Source organism: Ruditapes philippinarum, unplaced genomic scaffold, assembly GCF_026571515.1.
Source record: "Ruditapes philippinarum isolate M1 unplaced genomic scaffold, ASM2657151v2 ctg645_1_1_1_1, whole genome shotgun sequence".
NCBI lineage: Eukaryota > Metazoa > Mollusca > Bivalvia > Venerida > Veneridae > Ruditapes > Ruditapes philippinarum.
Genome location: NW_026861731.1, coordinates 404498 through 423747, shown reverse-complemented (window position 1 = coordinate 423747; position 19250 = coordinate 404498). Strand labels below are relative to the sequence as shown.

The following is a 19250-nucleotide window of genomic DNA, read 5'->3' as shown; positions in this document are numbered from 1 at the left end:
TTAACTCCAAATAAATCAGTATTTCGTGTCATTCTAAGCACATGGCCTCCATTATTTTTTTGTAAAAAAGTAGTGCAAGAAAACAATCATCATTTATAGCCTTATGAACTACAATTAAAATGAAAACACAATCAAACTTTAAAATTTAACCTTTTTTATGTGTAACAGTGAAGTGTGTCTGTTTGTCATGTACACAAGAAATAGGTAAATGATGTTTATTTTCATGGTACTACTTTTTTACACATGTCATGGAGGCCATGTTTTTTCAAGGTCAGATAAACTACTTTCCTAAGATTTATGTTTTTTTAAGTTTTTTGTATTTTCTGCAAAAAATAGCATTTGTTTGCACTAAAATAGACTTTCCATTCATGAAATGTGCATAAAGATTTGCAACAGAATGTTTTTGGTCTTCAGAAATGTAGCCCATTCAAGGTACATTTATTATTGTTATCATTTTTATTTTTGTTTAAAATAGTCTTTAAAACATAGAATTGGAAGTGTACTTGCATAAGGCTCATCATATAACAATGTGAGCTTTGTTGTTACATGAATTTTGGCCTACTTTCACTTTGCACAGACTTTGTGAATAAAAACTTGGCTGACAAAGCGGAGTCACCTTAATGAGGGTCCATCCTCTCGTTAGGCTACTAAATGTAGCTTTCGCTGTCGAGTACGGATTCAATCACTAATAGTATACTTGATATGCTGTGTGTAAATGTAATTCAAAATGTAACAAATTATAATTCATGTACTACTAAAAAAGGGGAAATAACAAATTTATATCCTAAGTGTAAAAAATCAAAACATTTGTAGCTATTTATAGCTTTCGAATTTATGCAACAGCAGAACTGCTTTGCGGTTCTCATTCATTAATATGACATGCTGCGAATCACCGACGGGGAAACCAATATAGAAATCGAAAGGAGTTCTAGAATGCGGATTTACTTTTAGCTGTTAATCGAAAGGATTTATTGCTCAAATCCGTGTCCATGGACAAAAAAAAAATAGTAAACACAAATAGCTCCGCGCCTGTGGGCGCGGAGCAATAATCAGGTACAATCAATAAGCAGTACTTAAGATGTCATCATCATTCAGTAATAATTAAGATGCCACCATCATTCAGTTATAATTAAATAGATGTCTTAACTGGGATCAATTTAATGACAAATATGCCTCTTCCTATAGAATTTAATATATTCTCCGTTAAAATACAATTTATACTTTAGTTTAACATCGTGCAACAACGTTCGGTTTCCTTTGTTTCATCAGGCACATGACAGATAGATAAAATATCTAGTATTTACTACCTAACATTTTATATCAAACTAAACGCACTATTATATGAAAACTAATGGGAAAAGAATTAACTTTTCACCTTTTCTAAAAATATTATCATATGTATCAAAGACAGATACATTTGTCTTAAACGGTACTTTTTTTTAGCTCACCTGTCACAAAGTGACAGGGTGAGCTTTTGTGATCGCTTTTCGTCCGGCGTCCGTCGTCCGTCGTCCGTCCGTCGTCCGTCGTCCGTCCGACGTCCGTAAACTTTTCCTTTAAATGACATCTCCTCATAAACCACTAGGCCAATTTCATCCAAACTTCACAGGAATGTTCCTTTGGTGGTCACCTTTAAAAATTGTTCAAAGAATTTAATTCCATGCAGAACTCTGGTTGCCATGGCAACCGAAAGAAAAAACTTTAAATATCTTCTTTTAAAAAACCCTAAGAGCTAGAGCTTAGATATTTGGCATGAAACATCTTCTAGTAAGTGTCTACCAAGTTTGTTCAAATAAAAGCCCTGGGGTCAAAATTGGCCCCGCCCCAGGGAGTCATTGATTTTCCCTTTATGCATATAGTAAAAACTTAAAAAATCTTCTTTTAAAGAACCCAAAGAGCTAGAGCTAAGATATTTAGCATGAAACATGTTCTAATGAGTGTCTACCAAGTTTGTTCAAATAAAAGCCCTGGGGTCAAAATTGGCCCCGCCCCAGGGGGTCATTGATTTTCCCTATATGCATATACTAAAAACTTAAAAAAATCTTCTTTTAAATAACTCAAAGAGCTAGAGCTAAGATATTTAGCATCAAACATGTTCTAATAGGTGTCTACCAAGTTTGTTCAAATAAAAGACCTGAGGTCAAAATTGGCCCCGCCCCAGGGGGTCATTGATTTTCTTATATGTGTATAGCAAAAACTTAAAATCTTCTTTGAAAAAACCCAAATAGCTAGAGTTTAGATATTAAGCATGTAACATCTTCTATTAAGTGTCTACAAAGTTTGTTCAAATAAAAGCCCTGGGGTCAAAACTGGCCCCGCCCCAGGGGTGTCATTGTTTTTAACTATTTGTGTATAGTAAAAATTAAAAAAAAATTTTCTTTTAAAAATCCCAATGAGCTAGAGCTTAGATGTTTAGCATGAAACATCTTCTTATGGGTGTTTAGCAAGTTTGTTCAAATAAAAGCCCTGGGGTCAAAATTGGCCCTGCCCCAGGGGTCATTGATTTTCCCTATATGCATATAGTAAAAACTTAAAAAATCTTCTTTTTAAGAACTCAAAGAGCTAGAGCTAAGATATTTAGCATCAAACATGTTCTAATAGGTGTCTACCAAGTTTGTTCAAATAAAAGCCCTGGGGTCAAAATTGGCCCCGCCCCGGGGGTCATTGATTTTCCTTATATGTGTATAGTAAAAACTTAAAAAATCTTCTTTGAAAAAACCCAAATAGGTAGAGTTTAGATATTTAGCATGAAACATCTTCTAGTGAGTGTCTACAAAGTTTGTTCAAATAAAAGACCTGGGGTTAAAATTGGCCCCGCCCCAGGGGGTCATTGATTTTCCTTATATGTGTATAGCAAAAACTAAAAAATCTTCTTTGAAAAACCCAAATAGCTAGAGTTTAGATATTAAGCATGAAACTTCTTCTAGTAAGTGTCTTCAAAGTTTGTTCAAATAAAAGCCCTGGGGTCAAAACTGGTCTCTCCCCAGGGGTGTCATTGTATTTAACTATATGTGTATAGTAAAAACTTTAAAAAATCTTCTTTTAAAAAACCGAATGAGGTAGAGCTTAGATGTTCAGCATGAAACATCTTCTTATGGGTGTCTACCAAGTTTGTTCAAATAAAAGCCTTTGGATTAAAATTGGCCCTGCCGGGGGGGGGGGGAAGTTCATTGTTTTTCATTATATGTGTGTAGTAAAAACTTAACATCATGAAACATCTTCTAATGGCTGTCTTCCAAGTTTGTTCAAATAAAAGCCCTGGGGTTTAAACTGGCCCCGCTCCAGGGGCCTATATACAGGTGAGCGACCTCAGGGCCATCATGGCCCTCTTGTCTAAATAAAACGAATACTAAGTACGCATACTATATAAATGTTCATTTTTGACAGTACTATTTGTTTTTGTTTAAGAACAAATTAAAGGCTATTTAATAATATAAAAGACAACTTGGATACCCAACTTTGTAGTTTCGTTGAAAACATTGAATATTATACAATATCCATAATCGTTTTCATACTTTGATACTATTTGCAACTATCTCAAATATTCAGAAAAAAAACCAAATCGTTCAATCATTGTATATATCGTGTTTTAGCTGTTTATGCAATACAACCTGTAAAAACCTGAAATTGCATAACATGCTTTTCTTTGTAAATTTATTGATAACATCTATTATGAAACATGTTGTATACGCATTAAGATCCACCAGAATCTGCGCTATTGAAGGAATTTACTGTTAGATAATCGGGTAAGATCGTAATCCGGTCAGAAATATATTGAAAGATCGCCTTATCTATCATCAAGTTCGGGAATCTACTCTGAATATAGTCTAACAATAATATGATGAATTCCACATGATTGTATTTAGATATTTCACAGTGTTGATATAAATAAAAAGGCTTTTTAATTACTAACAATAGGTTCTTAGTTCTAAAAATAAAGGTTAGAACTTTGTGTTGTTTGTTTTTTGTTGTTTTTCCCCTTTTGTTCGGTTTTGTTGTTGTTGTTTAATGTTGTTGCTGTTGTTTCTTTCAGCAAAGGTAGTGTTGAGAGATAATGCACTTATCATTTGACTCATTAAAACCGTTATCAAATAGAGAAAAACAGAGTCCCTAAAGAAAGTCTAACACGAAAAAATTTAAAATGTTGCAGGCTCGCTTTGATTGAGTCTGTTCATGGACGATACTGTCAAGTGCAAACAACCGTCCACGCTCCAAGCCAATTTCATTATCAACCAAAAACCAAAGTTATTTATTCATTTCGGTTCCATTTGTCTACAAAATTAACAATGTTTTCAAATATCACTCAATGTACTGATGTTAATTGTTTCATACGGGAGACAAAATGAGTCATTCGTTAGGAATTATATAAAATGTTACAGACATTTTACTTGAGGTAAACCCATTTCTCAAAAAAAAGACGAAATATATGTTACTGTAGCTTTGATTATAGTACACGGAAATTAAATTTTCAATAGTTTTCTGTTTTCTTTTAATTTAGAATTGAAGAGTTTGCTTGTAGGTAATTAAAAATGTAAGTGTACGTTTTTAAATCTTAAGTGTTGAACATAGTTTCATCTTAAGTGTTGTACACGGTTTTGTAAACAAATATTGATATGTAAATTAAACCAATTGAAATTTTAATTGATCCATTATTGTTTGCTGATAGACATACTGCTTTTATTACTTTTCAGTTTTTTACAATGGATTATTACATGCACTCAGCTCTTTAAAATTTCGTAAGACTTAAGATGCATTTAAGACTATCCAGAAAACGGACACGAGGTTCAATCACGGAGAACTCAAGTAAATTTATGATATAATAAGTAGCTAAGTATCGTGAGCTGCAGGAACTTGATTCAGCCTAAAATTTTCTGTGCTACGACTTTATATTTTTGAAATCTTTGCATGATTCTAACAAAACACGCGCACTCTTTAGAGGATGGCATATGTGAGTGTCATTCACACTTTGCAGATGATAAAAAACTTACTTTATGATCCGATAAAAACAACAATTTGAAAATGTTTCTGTACAGAATTGTTAAAATTGTAACGACGCCTTCTCATTGGTTGTACAAGTGAGGTACAGTAAAACAATATCAATATGTTAATAGTCCATAACGTTATATCGTTAAATGAATCTATTTAGTTATACACATATACCTTCAAAAACGTACTGATAGTATATTTCTTTAAATTGTTAGCGAATAAAATTTTTTTTTAGTTATCTAGAATGAATAATATGATAATATGATGAAGAAAAGCAACAACCTTTGTAAAAGGGATTCACTTTGAAATTATTTTCCTGTAAAACAGTTAATGTTACACTCGACCTTCACTATTCGCAAATAGTAAGGACAAAAAATGAAACTTAACTAATTAGAAAAACAACGAAAGTGATAATTATGACCATTGATTCTTGCAAGTTAGTTGTTAAATATTCAATACTGATTAAGCCGGTGCTAGGGGGCGTGAGAGATGTTGCACTTTTACATTATCTATTAAGACCAGACTTAATTTTTCAAATTAAATTGCTTATCTGATAAATACAGCTTTATCAGACACATCGGCTTAACATACCCCTTAATTCATCAAGTAAAATAACTCGGCAAATTCTCGCCTTTATTTCTTCTAAACATTGTCTGATAAAATTTACAAGCTTAGAAACAAGCATTGTATATATCTGTTTATTTGATGTATAAAAGTTGTTGAAATTAGCGTATTCATACAGATATGAGTATATTTGAATTTGTTAAACATATTCATTTAACATAAATATCAACGATAAGGGCATTTTAAACACATTTAATTTGTATATTTCAAACGTTTAATGGACATTTAACATCCATTGTAACAAATATGACATGCCTTCTTTAAGACAGCAAACGTTAATTATACGACGTTTGCATCATAGTTTTAGAGCATGTTCTTTTTTTAGTCAGGGGATTGGTCGAATTCTACGTTGCACCAAAAATGTACAGGTCATATGGCGACTTTCCAGCTTTACAGGTGGAGGAAGACCTAATACTCTCCTTTCATTATCTAAGTCACGAGTGGGTACCTGAGTAGGACCACCGCCGTTCCGTAGCTAGCCGGATAACTACCTTACATGGAAAAATCCAAAGTCCCTGGCGGGATTCGAACATACAGCGGTAAGGAGCAAGTGGTTTGAAGTCAACTACATTAGCCACAGCTATCTTTAGATAATCATAGAAGCATAAAACGAGTTTCAGTTACTTGTTATTATAATCAGTAATACTGTTAATATTAACAAACATTAGATAATCATTGGTTTTCTTTTATTAGATATTTTTTCTTGGGTGTGCTTACAACATAAAACCTCCTGTTATAAAAACCACATTTTTTCTTCTTGATTTTTGTTTTAAGAAATGTTGAAATCAATTAAGTACGTTTGATCATAATTGTCCTATTTTTTATTTTGGTTTTCTTTTCTTTCTCTATCACATAGCGTTATGGTGATGACTTTATAATGAGAACATCATTAATTGCACACAAAAATCTATGTACGTTTTACATTCCAGTGGCAGATTTTCGAATCGGCAGTTTTATGTTTTCATCTATAAATTAGAACAGGAAATGAATTCAAAATATGGATAATAGTTTCAAAATATATGTCAAGGGAATACAAGTTATTTTTAGTTATAACGAGCATGAATACTATAAGAAAAAATCTTTAACAAAAATGCGTTTGTTTTCATTGAACATATCGTATTTAGATCATGAAATAGTAATATTAATATTAATGGCATATTGTATTGTAGAAAGATCAGAGAAAAACGCAAGACTTCTAAAGTCCAAACAGCTTGTATTAGTCTTGCTAAATAATAATTTCATAAAGTTGTACGAAACAATTATATATTTATAATGTCGTTGCCATACAATGACTAGAAACAGTTATGTTATACATGTAGCCACAGGAAATTGGTTAATATGTAACTAGATAATTTATCACTCTGTGGCTGTGACTACTGTGTTATGACAACCAATCAAACACATCATGATCATACCAGACAACTATTGCACACAATACATTACTGGCACAAAGTTATCACACAAATATGAATCAGATATATATATGTATGCAACACTTGTATTAGGCTATGTGGAGGAGGAACTGCTTTATCCCAAAATTGCAGAAATTTATAATAATTTATATCATGAATTACTGGAAACGCTTTCTAGACGATGTGTTTATTTTATGGCCTAAATCTAAGCATGAATTGAATTGCTTTAACATTTTACTGAATAACCTTCATAAAGATTTGAAATTCACAATGGAAAACAGTATAGAGAAATTGCCGTTTCTAGATGTTTAGTTAAATTAAATGGTGACCAAATAGAAACAGATATCTACTATAAACCTACTGACAGTAAACAATATCTTTTATTCAACTCTTGTCATCCAAAACACACAAAACAAAACATCCCATTCTCACTAGCTAGACGACTTTGTACAATTATATCAAATAGAGACATATTACATCTCAGATTAAATGAATTAAACAAATTCCTGGCTTCTTTAAAATATCCTCAGAAACTTATAGAAAACGGCATCCAGAGAGCTTTAGCAATAGAACAATCCGAACTACGGAAGACAAAACTAAAGACGGACGAGAAAGTCATACCATACGTGTCAACACATAATCCAAGGAATACCGATTTTTTCACAGTAATACAAGAAAATCTACCAATTTTACAAAATGATGAAATAATGAAAGGAATTATTGACAGAAGCCACATAATTAAAAGTAAAAGACAACCGGCTAATCTGAAAAAACTTTTGACCAGGGCACGATTTTCTTCAACACTGAGAAAGAATAAAATAAAAAGATGCAGCAGTTTAAAATGCGGCCTGTGCAAACACATGATAGAAGGAAATACATACCATTTCAAGAATGGCCGCGAATTTAAAGTAAAATTCTCAGGATCATGCGACATTAGAAATGTAATTTATGCATTGAAATGTAATGGTTGTTCCAAAGATTATATTGGAGAAACTTCAAATTTAAGAAATCGAGTAACATTACACAACCAACATATACGAAATCCAGACAATGCATTATTACCAGTCAGTCGACACATTGCCATTTGCGCAAAAGACATTACTCCATGTTTAATATAATGCCAATCTATAAAATGCGAGAACCAGACACATTCAAAAGAAGAATGAAAGAAACTGTTTTAATAAACGTTCTTAAACCAGAATTGAATTCAAAATAACTTTGATATATATATAACAATAATATTATAGCTTATTATTATGTCCCTTTAAAACGTTATAAGAGTAACGTCCCTTTACACTGTTTTGACGTCGTTACCAAGCGACGTTATTAACGTCATTATCTTGAAGATCCCTTTAACGGGTGAAACCGGTTGATATTTCTCTTCAATTATTTATTACAGTTTTGTTAATAAACAATTGCAATGTAAACTGGAAAAGGCATCACTTCATTCTTTTTTCCCCGCTATTTTTATCCGTATTGTTTTAAACTTTACATTTTGGATATATATATATATATATATTTATTACCCTTCCAGATTTTTTCCGCCTTTTTGATTGGATATTGATCACCCGAAAGAAATTGATATAACCGAGCCAGACGGGTAATATACGCACTAAATTTCCCCGTTGGGTACCCAACGTTGTAAACAACATGCGCTGAGGTGATGCGCGTACGGTTCGATTTTACGCGGTGTAAATTCCGATTTAAAAGCACTTTTTAACTGTCAAATGATAAATATTTACCAAAGTAGAGTAATGATACATATTACCATCAGTATCGAAAACAAAAATGACCTTGTGAAAGCTTGATATAAATTACAAAAAAGTGCGTTTAATAGACTACTCCTTTTCTCTTGTTTACATTTATTAGGTACGGGAGAAAACACGTCATGTATTTATGTGACGTCATGTTGTGACGAAGAGGTACCCTAAAGGGAATCTTATTTCGACGTTTCATTTGAAACAGCAATGATTTTTTAAAAAATCGTCTAAACTCGGCAGGGGAAGGGTAATAAAATTATTATTTTGGTTTTGGAGTCATATATGTGGATATATTACCTGCCAAGATAAAATATCACCCTCGCCTAACAGCTCGGGTGATATAAAATCTTAACAGGTAATATATCCACATATATCACTCCAAAACCAAAATAACATATAATATTTATCTATATAGTGTTGTCCTTCAATGTGTTCAGACTGCAGTGTTTTGCGAGCTTTCATTTCTTTGATTGATGGATTAATACGATTTGCATTAGTGTTAATTGTTAACATACTTCTAAAAGATGGTTTTGACCGATATACAGCAAAATATTAACAACTGAATTACCTTTGTTAAGTTTATATTGAATTTTTTGCGATGTGAATATGTAGCTGAGCATGGAGATGGTGATATTAGAAAAGTAAAGACATTTCTTAAATGTCCAACAAAATGTTATCTCTCTTATACCATACGACGAGCAAATTGGAATTATTATTACGTCAATACGTATTTATCTATAATTACTTACAGCACAATATTAGTTGTAACTTCATCAGATAGCAAGCTTTAAACCCGCCACAGACCAGGGAATGTTACATGTTAACGCTTACAAATAAAAGTGTCGCATATTTACGTACGAGCCCCACTTATTGCCTTTTTTATTGTTTCTGTACTACATCTGTCAGGAACAATCAGGTTAAAGACGCACAAGTATGCCTAATATTTTGGTTTGCCTTTGGTGAATTGTCGGTAAATAAAAGCAGTATATAGTTGGTATTTAATCAAGAGACATGTTGTTGTCCTACTTTTTTATATTGTACAACAATATAATAACTAGCATACAAGTTATTTTTGCTTTGTCAGCTTATTATTTAGACAGGGCACCGAAACAAGAGGCTATCTGATTTGTACAAGGGAGCATAGCCCCAAGTATAAATCAGATTGCCGAGTCTTTTGACGTTCTTTCTCTTTTGTATCACAGGCAATTATAAAAACACGTTCCCTGTCGTCATAATATTAAACCCTAGAAAAAAGCAACCATTGTACGAACATCTGAATATGACTTTTCTATAGTTATCTCTTTCCCTGTCGTCGCAATAAGTAAGCCAATCAGCGAGCACTCTCTAAACAGACAGTGAGTGCGGGAAACTAAGACCTGCACTCTAGTTAACGTTTTGGTATACGATTTAACTCGTACACGTTTTCAATAGAAAAGTCTCCAAAGTATGATACAATAAAAAACATATTGTGTTTCTTTTCAACTGTATTTTTATTATATAATTTATGCATGTGCATTGTTATCAATATATAATATAATTAACTTTTACACTGCTGTTTATAAGTAAGGTCCCCACTGGGCTCCTGGCCCTTGTTACTGGGTCGTGAAGGAGTTGCTTTCGTTGACTGACGCCTTTCCTTGTTGATTTTGTTTATCGTATTTTACCTTTTTTGAAAATTTGGTATTATCCATTGTTTCTTGTTGTTTTATGCAGTTCAAGTTAAGCTACAACTTACATACAGCTTTGCAAGATTGACCAAATTGTATAGAAAACAATGATATTTTGGTTTTGTATATATTGTAAAAATATCTCAAATTTGAGAGAAAAGAACAACAAGGAAAGGCGACATTCACTAAACACCGCCCCCTGAATAAAATTCTGCAACAAAGTATCAACAGACAGAAATACAGTTGAGCACCGTACAAAAACACAGCATTACACCGTACAAAAAACAGGAAAAGACATAAGATAATAACTAAGCTTCAATACCTGGTAATTATCTACTACACAAACTTTTCTATCTCCAACGTTTCGAGGGGTTAAACCCCTCTTTATCAAGGAGTTACTGTTTATTTTTATATAAATCACATATTTATCTTCTTACATGTCTTATCTTTAACTATGTTATATGTGCCAAATGTTAAAGATAAGACATGTAAGAAGATAAATATGTGATTCATATAAAAATAAACAGTAACTCCTTGATAAAGAGGGGTTTAACCCCTCGAAACGTTGGAGATAGAAAAGTTTGTGTAGTAGATAATTATAAATTAACTGTTTCCAGATAGAATACCTGGTAAAATTTAACGTTTTACCACCACTTGTTAAATATAAAACCAATTCATTCTGGTTAAGATAGCTACTAGTAATTGGAGTATGATAATGTATAAGTTCAGAACAGGATATCTTTATAAGCTTCTCATGCTTAGGTACGCAAGTAAAGTGATTTGAGTTTTAAGAGTAATGGCCCGGAGAAGTGTTTTGGGGGATTCAAAGTGAGACCAATTTTTATAAACAAAAACATTTTACAGTTTTGAAAATGAATTTAAAAACACTAGAAAAAATTATCATACGTTAAAAATTAATTAAACATAAGATATAATAATTTTATGTCTTCAAATCTGCAAATAAATCCAAAATTCACATACTATGCACGATTATGTTAAATACCTATGCACCTGTTTAATATAAAACAACACATTCAAAAGTTCTGATAGGAAATCGCATGATAAATCTAAAACAAGACTACTTGGAACGATAACATGCACGATAACATGTGCTAAATAAATCATTAAAAATATTACATGAAATGAATGAAACAAGCAAATTGAAGAAACAATAGACGCATACCTAATGGTTGATTATTTTGCAACACTGCTAACTGTGGTTAACATATTTTACATTATTCATTTGTTTCTTATGTTTGATTGAATAACTGACATAAATGTATGTGCAGGGAGTCTGCTTCTGCATACATGGTGTCTTGGGTTTGAAGAAGCGGACTCGTCAATGATTAATATGAATTGCAAGAGTTTGTTGTACAATTCAAGCTTGAATAATTATCTTTTGGATGAAGTAAACAATTTTAGCGCAAAACAAGGTTAAGAAGTATTTTGACAGAACTGTTTTGACTGTATAATTATCAATCAGACTTTAGTAATAACTTGTTATTAAATAAAGTTTTATTTATATACTTTAAAGAATTTCCTATACCATATTATTATGTTTTTTTATTGGAGAAACTTGACTTTTTGAGATCAAAGAAAGTCTAAAGATGTCCAATTATTTTGCTATGTTTTCTTTTTGAGACATAATAATGATTATTTTTATGGGAAAAGCATTTTGATTGATGTATGGTTTATTTTCTCATAACCCCAAATTATTTTAACTCAGGCAAGTAATAGTAGTTGTTACTTAATTGTATGATGTAAGTCTCTTAATTTACTCTCAAAATAATCAAGACGTTTAGAATTTTAGAATAAGGTAGATAGTTATCTTTTTCTAAAAAAAAAACATCTCAATATTATTTGTGTTTCGGGGGACGGGTGGGTCGGACTTGCTGGGCATCATCACACTAAAATTCTGAAGCTACATAAAACTTAAATCGCAAAAAAATGACCAAATTCTAAAATCAATTATTTGTCAGCGCAGTAAAATAAATTCTCAAACGTAAAAAAACTCAAATATATGAATAACACTTTAAGAAGCATTTTGATTTCTAAGAAAGTACACACCGGTTTTCTCTTTCTCATGATTCGAACTCCAAAAAATTTTGTTACCTTGGCAACAAGGTACACATATTTAGAAGTCCTTAATTAAGTTCTTCCCGGCTTTCTAAAAACAGAACTTTCAGTGCTGTGCTTAAAGTATCAGTGACCTTGTCAACTCCATGTTAAAATCATATCCAACTTCATTGCTGGAGATCGATTGAGAGAGCACATTATGTCATATATACGCGAAAGTATTTTTTTAACCTACACATCCAAAATAAGAAAGGTTTACAATTACAAAGAGTCATTTTTCATTGACGCGCCTTTAGTGTAACGCTTAAGTTGGTCCGCTTTAACGCTATGCTTGTATCTAATACAAATGACGTCATATCGAAGTGTCATATCATTTCTATTAAATGGCTTTATTACAATCCTACGGCTTGGTTTTTGTGATAAAATAAAAGAAACTATGAATATCGATTGCCAGTATATCATTCGCAATCAAACAAGCTGGACAAAATCATGGAACAGGTCCATTCGAGTAGAGCAACATATTTTTTCCCTCTACCCTGCGACCTTTATGGTTCTTTCTTACTGGACATATATATTGTAATATTTGTTGCATATGACATTCACAATCAAAAGGAGTGCCACTTTTATACAGACATCAACCATATGTGAGTGGAATGTAAAAATGTTTCATATTTTGACATAGCTCCAAAAGAAAAAGCATAATTATCATATTGGACAAAAATGACAATTACCCTACTAAATAATTTACCGCTGTAATTTCTGTTAACGAGTATGATGTGACATCCAATAAGATATTTCATAAATATGCTAGATAATCAGAAAACACATAATATATTTTTGGCAAAATATCATAATCTTTCCACGGCATACAAATCATTGATGTTACTTTAACTCTAAATAACATTTTGAGTTCATTTTAATGAGTGTAGTTAGACTACTTATGTTCCGGTTTCTTTTTATTTATTTTTTTTTATTATTATTAAATAAATATGACTGTTTTAATGTCTGCAGTTTTTTAATTATTCATTTACCGAGTATGATGCATTTAAAGTTCAAATGACGTAGAGATTTGTTTTTATTAAAGTCATCATACTTATTTGTAATTTCCTACATTTTCATCAATAAAAAAAAAGTTTTCTTAGCTTAAGTAGCAAAAATAATATATGCGAAGTATTTTCAATATAAAGCTGCTTTATCAGAATTTTATCAAATAATCCCCGCATCATTAAAACTTTCATTTCAGTAAAATAACGACTCTACCACTTAACAAATACAATAAAAAAAATACAGAATCCCTAGAGAAAGCCCAACACTGCAAAATTGTAAAATGCTGCAGGCTCGGTTTGATTGAGCCTGTTCATGGACGGTACTGGAAAGTGCAAGTTACCGTCCATGCCCCCTAGCACCGGCTTAAGCAGAATTAACACTTAATCACAATACATGGGTAAGGCTTTGGGACAATGACCTAACGTAAATGGAAATTAAACTTGCTTAAAATGATGGAATTGTTCTATTTCAAAGCAATTTTCTTACTTTAACGTATGATTTGATAACAATGATTTACATGTTCTGAAAACGTTAATAAATGCAATATGCTTTTGTCAATGATGACGTTTGCATGACGTTTTAACTATTACGTCATAAAGTAGAAACACTGCCATCATCTTAGAACCGCTATATTTATGGAGAGTATGTGCGTTTGAATCAAAACATTCAAATAGAAAGACCCTGCATAAAATTACACAAACTCGTACATAGTGTATAAATCTCTCCTGTTTTTATATAATTTATATCTTATTCAATATGCAGAAACATCGGGATTTATCTGGAGATAAACACATACGAAAAAGAAGCAACATGCATTTCAATATATCATGAAGATAACAACACTGCATCATGCATTAAGTGCCCATTTCCGTACTTTCATTATTTTTGATCCCGATAAATTTTGGTGATTAGTTGAAGATAATCGAAACATGCACTATTAAAAGATTCATAGATACTTTTTTATTCATACTTCTTAGAATTTATGAAGACTTCTTGCAGCATTTCAGCTGTTTTCTTTCCTAATTTTTTCTCGTCATCGGAAACTGTTATTTGTTAAAGTAATATTACGGATTACGTAAGCCACCAGCTGTAGTCATTTGTGGCTCAAATAAATTATTTTTATAAATTATTCATTCACAAAGTAAGAGTATCTGTTACGTTTTTAATCTAAGAGTTTATGGAATGATTAGGTATATTTAACGTGTAGAAATTAAGTTGCAAGCAAATGGTTGGAACAGTGCTAAGTTAGTTCTGTATTGTAACTAGTTTTCTTGGATTTACACAGGTCCTAGTATCATAATAATCACGTTTCGAGACAGAAAAACGTACGTTGCAATTATGGAAGTTTTTCATTTATTACGATGCGAGTACAAATGCGATTTGTTTATTAGTAAGAAATCATAGCATTGGATACAATCAGTAGAAATTTTGTAAACAATATATCGAAATTAGAATCTAATGGCATTGCAAAAATAATAACTGTGCAGGCCGGGTCTGTTTCATCAGGCCTGTAAATTTACTAAAGCTTATGTTAAGAGCCCCTAACATTGGCTTAGGCAAAATTCATGTTTAGGAAATTCAGACAAAAAACTACAAATAAAAGAAAGTAAAATTATTTAAATCAAATTAAATAATATAAATTGTATCTATAAAAGCGATCAAAGTAGAAAAAACCATTCTCACACATTAAGCATTTTAGTAATGCAAGCAAGTTAAACTTTTGAATAAAATTTAAGTTACAAAAGCATTATTATAAACCTATTATGCCAAACTATCAATTTTAAATAATAATGTTATTTTTCAGGTGTATGTACGCAAAAATTTATCTTTTTTTTCTAAAATCTAACTACATGTATTACATAATGTAAAACATGTTTCCATCTTCTAAAACCTGTTAAAAATTAAAAGATAAGATAAAAATGGTTGATTTTAAACGATAACTATACATTCTTTGATATTCTTTTACATTGAAGATGTACATCAGTAGAAATCAGAATAAGAACTAGGTCGCTATTCAGGGGCAAATTGAGATATAAATCGGATTCAATAACAATCGGATTCAATAATGGTCAGATTCAAAATAATGAATAGAGTCAATAAAAATTGGATTCAATAATGATCAAATTCAACAATGATCAAATTCAATTAAAACAAGAATCAGAGCCAAGATCATTATGCCAAATCATGTTCAAAAGCTCCTCTGTGTTCACAGCCGACAGTTACATTAAGAGAGAAATTACCTTTAAACGTCAAACTTCATTTTCAATTTTGCAAACATGTTCGACATTTAAAATAGTCCAATGTTGTCTTTTTTTAATTATCCATATGAATCCTAAATCCTTTTTAATCACAACAATTAAAGATTTTGGCATGCCCTATCCTTGAGTGTGTACGACTGTTGAGCTGATGTTTGTTCTTGAATAGTCGGCCAGATGCTGTTTAACAGAAACGAACACATATTGCTTTGCTTTTATTGGCACTTTGTTAAGATTAACAAAATGCAATTATCAATGAAAATAAATTGTACAAATGTGATTATATGATTTGTTGTTTTTGTTGTCTTTGTGTTAAACTTGTACAAATGTTTAAAATGATTCTTTACTGTTATTTGAGTTGTCGACTTCAAATTTTACAGGAAACATTTTTTATTTTATTTCGACATAAGAAAAGTACAATAATTAAACAATCTAAATTGTACAATGTGCTATAATTGACATAAACAGGTGGTTATCGTGTTTCTTATTACCGCCTAAGACTCAAATAAGCTATGCAAAACATACGTATATCTTTTAATTTACATGTCACAGAAAGAGATAATTACTGTTCATTTAAGCATTGAGAAAGTTAGAAATATGCTTAAATCTAAACAGTCATTATTTCAAATTTAAAGAAAGGAATTATCATCAATTATCATTTGCGTTGCTCAGTAAAAGTTTGATTAAAGGTCAGTATAAATCATGTAGAGATATTACATGTGCATGTATTAATAAAACATGAATATTTGAACATTGTTTCTTATCTTTGAAATAAAATACCAAGTTAGGCAAACTTTAAAACGAATTGCTATTTATAGGTATGAGTATAAGCCCCTTCTATAGATACATTAAGACCGAAATTTTCGGTAAAAAATCTTAAAACCAGCAGTAATAAATAATATAGTTTTCGACTTCATTTTAGGGATAATCAAATGCATATCTCTGTAAGTATATCACAAATCTCAATCTCTAACTTTCACCATCATATACAATTTTCAATATCCAAAATTTGAGCATAAATGGACTAAATACATTTTTCGACCGAGTTTCAGGGTTGTATCGGTACAAAAACATAATTTATTTTGTGGAATAATCAATTCCATTTATCTTCACGTTTCTGTCACTAAATGAATAATTTAAACAGTTCAAAAAAGACAAACGCTTATCTAAGCTTTCGACATTTTGTCTTCTTCAGAAAACATTGACGTTTATACAACGCAAAGACAAAAAAACTAATAATGTATCTAACAATAAATTAGTTGCAACTTGAAAAGATTGAATATTTTGATTCGATTGCCGTATATATAAGTCTCAAGTAACTTATGCAAAATTTTATACGGATTAAATATTGTTATATTTATACGAAAACACTGTTTCTCAGAACACAGCCTTAAATCTCTAAGGCGTCTAACATAATGTATTTTAAAAACCGAAAAGAACTGTAAGTAATTCAGTTTTATTCTGAGATACTTATATCCACTAATAGTCTAATACCATACTTAAATTCCTTCGTTTTCGCTCACCGCAGCCACGGAACGACTAAACAACTTACTTTGGTAAACTTAAATGATTGAAATTACTTTCGCATGCTACCAGCTTATCACTAAACTTGATTCATTGCCCCTATGTTTAACCACCTACTGTGAAAATATTAATATTTGATTAAGTTTCAAACAAAACCACGTTGTTCTAACGATAAAAGTTAAGAGATATAAATCCGTTTACTCATTCCTTTATGCTTAGAAATCTTGTAACTAACACCTAAATATATAACTGTTAAAATGTACCTGGTTATTTATAATTATAAAAAAACTTTAAAACTGCATGGTTATTCACAAAACAAAAAGTTTCGTCAACAGTATGTTTACAAAAAAGATTAATAATAACATTTAATTTCAAGTATAAAGTGAAGTTTTTTGTATATAAGCTCTTTTCTTTTAAGCAGTCAAAGCCTGAAAGCAAGTACTTTCTTCTTAGGTAACATTGGTTGAATATGATGTTATATTACCTATTACCTATACAAGAAGTCATTTACAGCTCGTAAGGTGTATCAATATTATTGTTTCATTTTCTTTACATTCTTTAAAAAATAAATATGACTTGATTATGCTATTCTTCAAAATGACCACAATTATGAAAATATCCGTGTGTCTAAAAAGGTGATGTAATAATTTAACGACTTACCTCCATCCATCTCGGCAAGGGTCTCTTGAGCATCTCGATGAGCTCGATAATTAGACCAGCAACACGGCTCTATTTGTTTCTCATCCAAACCCCAAAAGGCTAATTCCTCTTCAAATAATGGCCCACACACATCCGTTGGCGCATGCAGCTTTCCTGTCCGGTAGTAATTCAATATCATATTAAAAACTCCAGGATGGCGATCGAAAAAATATTCTCCTGACTCGGAATCAAAATCTGGATTATGTCCACCTTTATAGTTCGTAAGCCAAGCAAGTCGAGTGTCTGGAATGTTTTTGAGGGTGGATCTGTAGGTTTCATACCTTATGCCACCAACGTTGATAACAATTTTGTGCTCATTTCTTCTAGAACAACTTCCCGATGGACGCGGTAAAATTGACGACTTTGGTGCAATTAAAGAACGCCTTGAAAAGTCCACGGCCGACATTGTGAAATATTTAATAGAAACAAGTATTCCAAATTTTTAGATCATTGTTTTTACTTCCTTGCATCATTCCATGTCACATTTGATTAAATTTCAAATAAATCACATAGAAAATGAATATACCTGTAGTGAATTAGCACCGGCATTACTTACATCGATTTAATCTTCAATTCATTGCGAACAGAAATTAATTCCAAACTAAAAATTAACACTTTCCAAACAATATATAAACCGAATTAAAATGTATCCGCTCATTCTTACTTTTATCCGAGAACTACTTTTCGTAACGCAGCAAGATCTAAGCTTTCTCTTTTACGTGATCCAACAGGTCTTCATGTAATCTCAGATGCATTATGGGAATGATTACTACACACCCACGTGTCCTCTTGTCGTTACTCATTATTTTCAAACAATCCGACAGAACTAGATCATGTACTCTCTGACAAGCGGCTAATCAGCCTAACCGGCTTTACGGCAATATCAAAGAGCTTTCAACAATTGCATGCGTACAGGTAGATAGCTTTTTTTATCTACCTCATGTAGTGTATTCAGTAAGCAAGAGTACAGTGTCAACAACGGTTATCAAACGAGGCCTGAAATCATTATAAACTTGTTATCGCTTCAATGTATTAAGTTTCGCTGTTTTCTAAAAAATAAACGAATTCAATTTAGTTCAAAGAGATTATTTCTTTAGAAAAACTGCTTAGTAATCTATTCTTTTATTTCAAACAGCATGATAAATTACTTAAAAATGTTGTTGTTGTTGTTGTTGTTGTTTCATTATTAATTATTCAATA

General features: G+C 31.5%; 1 protein-coding gene across 9 annotated transcripts in view; it reads right to left on the bottom strand.

The window, feature by feature from the left end:
* LOC132716637 (potassium voltage-gated channel protein Shaw-like) overlaps window positions 1-18993 on the bottom strand; it is a 38834-nt gene extending 19841 nt beyond the window's left edge. For 2 of the 9 annotated variants that reach the window (XM_060699953.1, XM_060699954.1), the window contains exon 1: window positions 18012-18993. In XM_060699953.1, coding sequence (XP_060555936.1) covers window positions 18012-18456 — 445 coding nt within the window. In that variant the 5' untranslated portion in view covers window positions 18457-18993. The remainder of the gene's footprint in view (window positions 1-18011) is intronic. The other 7 variants (XM_060699955.1, XM_060699956.1, XM_060699948.1 and 4 more) reach the window with 4 other exon arrangements.
* Between the last annotated feature and the right edge of the window lie 257 nt (window positions 18994-19250).